At 35.1% G+C, this 8437-nt stretch overlaps 1 protein-coding gene across 2 annotated transcripts; it reads left to right on the forward strand.

Moving 5' to 3' along the window:
- Positions 1-621: 621 nt before the first annotated feature.
- Positions 622-5701, forward strand: rps15a (ribosomal protein S15a). 2 transcript variants are annotated; one of them, XM_049467804.1, is made up of 5 exons: positions 622-719; positions 1262-1399; positions 1756-1835; positions 2096-2181; positions 5561-5701. In XM_049467804.1, exons 2-5 carry the CDS (start codon positions 1267-1269, stop codon positions 5652-5654), a joined length of 393 nt encoding a protein of 130 aa, XP_049323761.1. In that variant the 5' UTR covers positions 622-719; positions 1262-1266; the 3' UTR covers positions 5655-5701. The 2 variants fall into 2 exon arrangements, with proteins under 2 accessions (XP_049323761.1, XP_049323762.1); XM_049467805.1 differs by lacking the exon at positions 622-719 and adding an exon at positions 1064-1095.
- The last annotated feature ends 2736 nt before the right edge of the window (positions 5702-8437 follow it).

The following is an 8437-nucleotide window of genomic DNA, read 5'->3' on the forward strand; positions in this document are numbered from 1 at the left end:
AAAAAAGTATACAAATTCTACATTTTTCTTTTCTATATATTCTATACAAGGGAACAAATAATAAAAAAAATATCTTGCTATTATGAGATAATTCGTGAGATAGCACACCTTAAACTTGGTTTTATCTTTCTTTTCACTTTCAACATATGTGTAAGTTTACTAATTGTTTTCTACTTGGTGCCTAAACATTATCAATATTTTTGATTCTAGTTTTTACCAACCAGATATATGGATTTTGGAAGTAATAACAAAGTGCTTTAGTAATTCGCTCTGGTTTTGAGAAATGTTCTGAGGAAATTTTATTTGGAGAAAAATTATTGTCATTGTGAAACGTTTTGTTGTAACAAAATACATATTATTAATGGTGCAGTTTATTAAATTAATCTCATTAATTAATTCATTCAGCTTTTTATGTAAAAACTACAGTATAAGTTTAATTTAATCTTGTATATTTATGAAATAAATATTTAATTAAACTGATACATTTCAGATACATCTATGTCTATTTAAAGTAAAATAAATAAATAAATATAAATGATAGTTAAAGTATATAATAATAATAATCATGACCTCAGTTAACTCCGCCCACCTGCACGCGGCGCTCTGTTCGCGTATGGCGGGCTCTGCTCCGCTGCGTCACCGCTCTCGCGAGACTTTCTTTCGGCCCTTAGCGGCTCGCGCGCCTGCGTCCTCCCTCTTTCCGCCATATTGCATAGCTGGTAAGGCTGATCTGTTCAGAGTCCTTCACAAAATCCGTTTAAATCACTTTCATCTTCTGCCCTATTCCTGATATTATTGCTGGGTTGTGTTTGTAAATAGTTCCAGCACATTATTAGGCGGGTATTTAGTTTGTGGATGGTTTTAGAGTGGGAGAATTTTGCCCGATAGTCCGCGGTTCCCTTCCCGGCTTGTGAAACCGCCTGGCCACGATTTTCCCACAGCCTTACTTGCTGTGTGGTGTGTTTAGCGCTGGATTAAAGCTGTGTTTTGTGGCGTTTGTGAGGTCTTCGGGCGTTAAACGTAATTTAAACAGTGTATTTGCGTGTATTCTGCTTGTCAGAGAGCTCCTAACTGTTCTGGTGAACAGGGGAAGCAGTTAGTAGCTTGGTTAGTTAGTTAGCTAGGTTAGCTAATGTATGATGTCTTGGGTTTGACTAGCTTGTAATTGGGTGTCACGTTCTTGGTTACTGAACTGTTATAGTTAAATAAATGAATGTTCCTGTGTTCTTGTTTTTTAACGCTGTGTTCTGTGTGTTTGCAGGCATCATGGTGCGGATGAACGTGCTCGCCGATGCTCTGAAATGCATCAATAATGCAGAGAAACGGGGGAAGCGGCAGGTCCTGCTCAGGCCATGCTCCAAAGTCATTGTCCGCTTTCTTACCGTCATGATGAAGCACGGTGAGTCTTTATCGTTGTGATTTTGGTCCTTATGAAGGTTTTACACTGCTGATCTGTTGGCTTGGAAGATCCTGCGTAGTTCAGCATTCCTTCACAAGCCCTAATGTTCTTTATACAAGTTCTACTGGAGTTTCATGGACACCTGGATACACTTGTCTTTTCATTCTGTAGCTAACTAACACAATTACAGCTTGTAGGTGTACAAAAGAAGCTTGTAATGCTCATGATTAGCTAGCTAAGTTTTGTAGTTTTAAGACCAGAGCATGCAATTTAATCTCAGATGAATGTAAAGTAAGTTTTCATGGTGACTTTGTTCACCTGTGCATGATGGTTATGTTTGTCTTGTCTGACTGCAGGTTACATTGGCGAATTTGAGATCATTGATGATCACAGAGCCGGGAAAATTGTTGTGAACCTCAACGGCAGGCTGAACAAGGTAAGATTTTGTATTACTTTAAGTATCTTGGTGTTCTGGATAATCATTAAATGTTTTACATTTAATTTTATTTGTAAAATGTGAACCCTCACTAGGTACATGCTTGCTCACAAGGTTAAATAACTTTGATTCTCAGTGTATTGTTGTATTTGTAGCATGTAATATTAAATTATATCTCAATGGTCCACCCAATGAAGAGTTTGATAGTCCTCAATTCTAGTCCAAGGCTGTGCAATAATAAGTTTCTACTATATCTTCAGTGCGGAGTCATCAGCCCGAGGTTTGATGTGCAGCTGAAGGATCTGGAGAAGTGGCAGAGCAACCTTCTCCCATCCAGACAGTTTGGGTAAGTTAATGCTATGTAAAATAGTTTCTCTATCTCCAAAAACTGTAATTATGTTCACCCAAACCTCCAACCATCTTCATTATGGAATTTGTCTAGTTATTGTTTACGCTGTTAATAATATTGCAAAATGACCAATAGAAATTTCTAAAATCTGGAATATTTACATTACAATGACTCCTGGTCATTTTTAACTGTTTCTGTAAAGTTGTAAAGAGTTATTTATATAAGATCCACTCATTTTGACTATGTGCAAAGTTAGAAGTGTGGAATTCAGGCCTGGTTCACGCAATGTGATTTTAGGCCTGATTTTTCCATTTGCTTTGTGTTATTGGAAATCTTCATCAAAATCATTAGGTAGGAGGCAGGTCAGTGTTTGCTTAGCCCTTGCTCACTCGCTGTGCGAGGCTTAAAGACCTTATCCGAGCTCCTGACAAATAATTAGCATGTTTGATATCTGTACCTGTCTGTTTTTTTTTTTTTATATATAAAAAAGACTGGTGTTAACTGACAGCACAAGACACAGCACGCCCTAATCCATTTTCTCGTTCTTTTTTAACCCCTGTTCTCTCTGCAAATTGGCACACATTGTTGCAAGTTACTTAACATAGTATATTTTGGAAGGGAAATCATTTCCTTGTCCTTTTACACCAGTTTTTAGCATGTTTGGGACATTTTTGTAGTGCAGACAGACTTCTCGAAGTTACTCGTGGTGGAACATCACTGCCACTAAAATAAGCCCCAGTTACTAAAGTTGTGCAGTGTGAAGTAGGGGTGGGCAATATTATATCGTATGCAATATATTGTGACAGAAATATTATGATATTAAAAATCCATATCGTGATAATAGGGCTGTTCTGTCTTAAAAGTAGTCTATTATTTACTGTGAAGCTTTAGGTGTATTTATTGTATAATTGTTTTAGTTTGCAGTTTATATGCATGCACTAAATATTCTGCAATATTTTTTGCTGCATTATATTATTTTTTGCTATATTATTTATTTTGCCACATTATGATTATACTGTTATACTCTTATTCTATATTCCTGAAATGAAAAATTATTTTAGTTTCCCTATATCTGCAAGAATATCGTTATCGCAAAAATACCCTGAAATATCGTGATATTATTTTAGAGCCATATCGCCCACCCCTAGTGTATAGATTACAAAGATCTTATCATTTTAAATGGTGTGTAGTGTGAACCAGTCATTAGTTTGATCTAGCTAATGTTCCAAGCTCTAAGGCTAGCTCTTATTCCAGAACGGATGGATATTTAGGTAGCATCCTCAGAGGATTTCAAGGACACTTTTATTTTTTTTAGATGCTGTCGATTTAGCATGCTGGCTAGCTTTTGGAATCTTACTAAACAAAAAGTGCTTTGTAGAATGATCTTTTTTAGTTTTAAGACTGTATTTAGAGCAAGTTGCAGCCTCTGCTTTCCTGACAGTTAATCACGTTCATGCACATTCCTAGGTGGGAAGTTGTCTCTCTTGATGGCCTCAGAGTTAAGGGGGTTACAGAATGTTCAATATTCCAGGATTCGTACGGTCATGAAAAACTTGGAAAAGTCATGGAATTTGAAAATAGCAATTTCCAGGCCTGAATAAGTTTTTGGAAAAAATACAAATACCCAGAAAGTTTTGGAAAAGTCATGGAATTAAGTCTACAAATCTTTCAGTTTATTGATGTAGAGTTAATTCAGTAATTTAGCCCTACACGATGTAGCTGTCAGGATCTTTATCAGCATAATCAATTTGGTTTATAGCTTTAGTTTCTTTTTGAATTTATCGTCCACGTCTTTACTGATGTGTTGAAAATTGTGTGGTCGTTTTTTTTCTTCAAGGCCTGGAAAAGTAATGAGAATCATGGAAATGTATTGGTTAAAAAGTGTATGAACTCTTATATTCGCATTATTCTAAGGTCAGTAATTCTACCGTACAACTAAGTTTATAGATCAGACTAGATGGTCCAGTTTTGCTCCTACCTGGCTGCTGCTATGCAAGTACCAGTGTTCAGTGGTCATAATGGCTGTTCAGGTTCAGATGAGCTTAACTTAGAGCAAAATGTAAACTGATGGTTAGTCTAATTACTTTGGGTTTTCTTTTTGCTTCTTGAAGGTATCAACCAAACTGTCCTAGTGTAATTTCTTCACTTAAGGCGTGGAGTATGCTGTATGTCCACAAACTGCTCACTACTAAAGTTTTCGATAAATGATTGCAAGTGATCAGATCAGTTTGGTCTGTCTGGACTGGTAAAGACTAATGTAACTATGTAGGCACAATGGCTTTAATTACTCTATTGAAGTAGGACGATGTGACAAATTTATCATATTTCTTCATTTTGGGAGATGCAATATAGTTTCAATATCAATAGGAACAGTATAAAAGCAGTCACCTGTGGGGTATGTCGTGACACTGATAGAACTGGACCATTTGGCAAAAGTGTTGTATCTTAAAATTTAAACAGCGATTTTCTCAAGAACATAATTTATTTCCATGGCAGATTCTGAAAAACTACTTTTCAAATGCATTTAATGTGGAGTACAGTAATTAGTTTTGCTGCACATCAAATAAAACAGGCTTTTTTTTAAATATACACTTTCTCTATGAATTTACAGTTACAGATGAGGTCATACTTTTATATATACAATTATATAAGCCAGTAGGCTTAGTCTTTGGGCATGGACATTTTGCAGAAGCAGTAAGCTGTGCTTGGTTGTGTTTTTCAGTAGTTTAACCTGATTTTCATGCTTGGTATCAGTTTGTAGGAGTTAATAGTTGTTGGTTTTGGTGTTTTAAAGCTGAGTAACTGTTTTAGGTGTCAGGTTTTAGATTCAGATTAACAAGAATTGGCACAAAGAGTCATAGCCCTCAAGCTTCAGTTCAGCCTGCAGGCTGTTAAAAGCGTCTTTCCTTCATGTTATGATGCATAATTCAATGCTTTAGCAGATGGGTAATGTGAAAATGTAAGGACAAGGTTTAAAAGTGTTGTGTTCTCTAGGCTTGAACTTATGTGACAAAGCTGGACTTGGGTCCCACCCCAGCTAACGGTCAATATAAAAGGACAACACTTTGTAGATAATGATCTGGAAGGTTTCTTCAGTAATCACTACAGGTAGTTTAGTTTTCCAGTATAACTTGTTTTGCTGATTTGTCGATCCTCAGCGCACTTCATGGGTTATAGATTTATTTAACTGTTTCTAACAGCAGCAGATTGAAGCCTTTTAGCCTTTTAAACCCTTTATTTATATATAGAGCACAGTTGAGCAGAAGTATTGACTAATTTACTTATCAGTTTCTTGAACCATGTTAAATTGCTTTAATCTATCAATCACTTTTGTCCATTTCTCTAATTATTTCCCTATATTCTTTCTCCTCTACAGGTTCATTGTATTGACAACCTCAGCTGGCATCATGGACCATGAAGAGGCTAGACGAAAACACACAGGAGGGAAAATCCTAGGGTTCTTTTTCTAAGAGATGTAAAGGCGCCAACAAATAAAACCAGTTTCAGTGGACCAAAAGCTGTAGTGTGGTTTCTTTAAGAGGACTGTGTGCAGATTGTAATTTAAGGATTTGTGATGAGGTCATTGGGAAGCTTTCAGGTGCAGGGTTTGTATGCTCATGAAAAAACTGGGAAAATGGCAATGTCCAGGCCTGGATAACTTTTTGGGGGAAAAATACCCAGAAAGTTTTAGAAAAGTCATGGAAATTTGGTCTACCAATCGCTCTTTCAATTCATCTATGGAGAAAATCTATATTGAGCTAAAACACGTCAGATCAAAGTTTATTCAGTAAGTTAGTCCTACACAATGGAGCTCTTAGGATCTAAAATGCATTTTATTAATAATTGTCAATATTTTCTGCTTCATTTTAGACATACTGAAATATATATTTTGATCAGTTTTAGTTGCTATTTGATGATTTTAGTGTCCATGTCTTCACTGATGTTTTTTAAAAATTGTATGGTCATGACAATTTGCCTTGAAGGCATGGAAAAGTCAATATATTATCTCATAGTTTAAAAAAATATGATCCTAATGTATATTATCTTAATGTAATACATTTTGGTTTTAATTTATATTTTAATATTTAATAGCCTCAAAATATTTTCTTATGGGGTGTCCCAATATTATCTTTTGGTCTCAATATATTTTCTTGTGTTCTCTATTTTTAAATATTAATTTCTTATCTAATTCTCTCCATATATTCATTCTCCAAATATTATCTTGTGATCTCAATATATTAAATTATATATTATTAGTTTTAAAAATCGTATATATTCTTAATATTTTCTTTTGGTTTTAATATATTTGTTTCAAAATGAAATTGGCCTCAATATATTATCTTATGGTTTCTGTTATCTCTGTCTCCATGTATTATTGTATCCTTATACTATTTTATGGTCTCAATATATTTGGCCTCTGCTGGGCTTCCCAGACTAGTTGGAAAGTTAATGTAAATTTTACAAGGAATAAGGATAGTGCTACTTGAGTTTTAAGTGTTCATTGTGAACATTTAATGACTATTATATTAGAAATATATTTTTTTTACTTCTTTACTCAGGTAAATATGAGTGCTGTTTAAAACTGCCCCCAGCAGAGGGTGCTAAATTCAAGCAGTACAGCAATACAGCATAAGCATTGTTAATGCTATAATGGTCTTTAGTTCATTAAATAACAGTGTTTGGGTGAAATTCAGTTGTGATATTTAATAATATAAAATATCACAATAGTTGTGATATATATATATATATATATATATAGATATAGATATATATATATATATATATATATAGATACAATGCTCCCTAAAAACAAAAATAGTGATCACAAAACATTAATCAAATGATCTTTTAAACATCGTTAATTATATTTTTTTTTGCCAAATGGTAAAAATCATTCCACAGCTTTGTCCCCCTGAAAATTGACTCTACAAGGGAGAAATTTAAGAAAATTAATATCTAAAGACTGGCGTGTTGAATATTTGTGAATCTCTGCATTTGTAATGAAGTCATTTTTAATAGCGCTGGGATATTTTTATGATTTTAATACATTCTATAAATAAAAATACATATTCAGAATATATTAATATTGTAAATTGGTGTGTGTAAATCTGATCGTGTTGCAATACGAACAAATAGTTTCTGAAAAAATAATATTTTAATAAGACTAGTAAAATATATGTACTCCCCCAAACTATATTACATTATGAAACATATGGATGAATAAGACTATAGAAAAGAGAAAGAAGTTAATAATATACAGTATACAGAGAAACAAATACAGAAGAACTACATAGAGCAGGGGTGTCCAAACTTTTTTTGTTGGGGGCCAGAAGGAGAAATATATTTGAAGTCACGGGCCACAGACTGTAATAAAACAAATAATGAAATATACCACTTTAAATAATACATTTTCCTGATTATTTCATTTACACACCATTTTACTTGACTTACTATCTTTATCTTTGACAGTGTTGTGTAAACTAAGATTTTTCAAATTGATGTTTAATTTCATGATGTCTCTTAATATTAAACTCCTTAATTACGCCAACTTTTAGACTCTTTGGCCCGTTTTTCTGCACTAGAAATGCGCACTCTCTCTGCTTTTAGACTTTTTGCCCCGTTTTTCTGCGCGAGAAATGCGCACTCTCTCCGCTTTTAGACTCTTTGGCCCATTTTTCTGCGCTAGAAATGCGCACTCTCTCCGCTTTTAGACTCTTTGGCCCATTTTTCTGCGCTAGAAATGCGCACTCTCTCCGCTTTTAGACTCTTTGGCCTGTTTTTCTGTGCTAGAAATGCGCACTCTCTCTGCTTTTAGACTCTTTGCCCTGTTTTTCTGCGCTAGAAATGCGCACTCTCTCCGCTTTTAGACTCTTTGGCCCGTTTTTCTGCGCAAGAAATGCGCTCTCTCTCTGTTTTTAGACTCTTTGCCCCGTTTTTCTGCGCTAGAAATGCGCACTCTCTTATAAAAACCTGCTTAACACCGGGCCAACTTTCATTGTATTTCTAAAATCCCTCGCGGGCCGCTCCAAAAAAGAAAACCGTAGTTTGGAAACCCCTGACATAGAGCTATAACAGTGTAAAAACAAGTAGGTGGTCATAATATTGTGACTGGTCTGTGTATGAACACGATTTTTCATGAGTCAGCTGCTACAGGCCTGGTAAAGAGGGCCTGTGGGTTGTTGGTTCGGTGCCCGTGGGCAGCAGTCGTGATATTTCACACTTGCTGTGTGTCTGAGAGCCGGCCTGTGATCTC

This window comes from Astyanax mexicanus, chromosome 19 (assembly GCF_023375975.1).
Source record: "Astyanax mexicanus isolate ESR-SI-001 chromosome 19, AstMex3_surface, whole genome shotgun sequence".
In the NCBI taxonomy this organism is placed as follows: domain Eukaryota; kingdom Metazoa; phylum Chordata; class Actinopteri; order Characiformes; family Acestrorhamphidae; genus Astyanax; species Astyanax mexicanus.

Coding starts and splice junctions, on each gene's coding strand:
- rps15a (XM_049467804.1), top strand. CDS start 1,267: ATGGTGCGGATGAACGTGCTCGCCGATGCTCTGAAATGCATCAATAAT. Junction 1,400..1,755: donor TACCGTCATGATGAAGCACG/GTGAGTCTTTAT, acceptor GTCTGACTGCAG/GTTACATTGGCGAATTTGAG. Junction 1,836..2,095: donor TCAACGGCAGGCTGAACAAG/GTAAGATTTTGT, acceptor CTATATCTTCAG/TGCGGAGTCATCAGCCCGAG.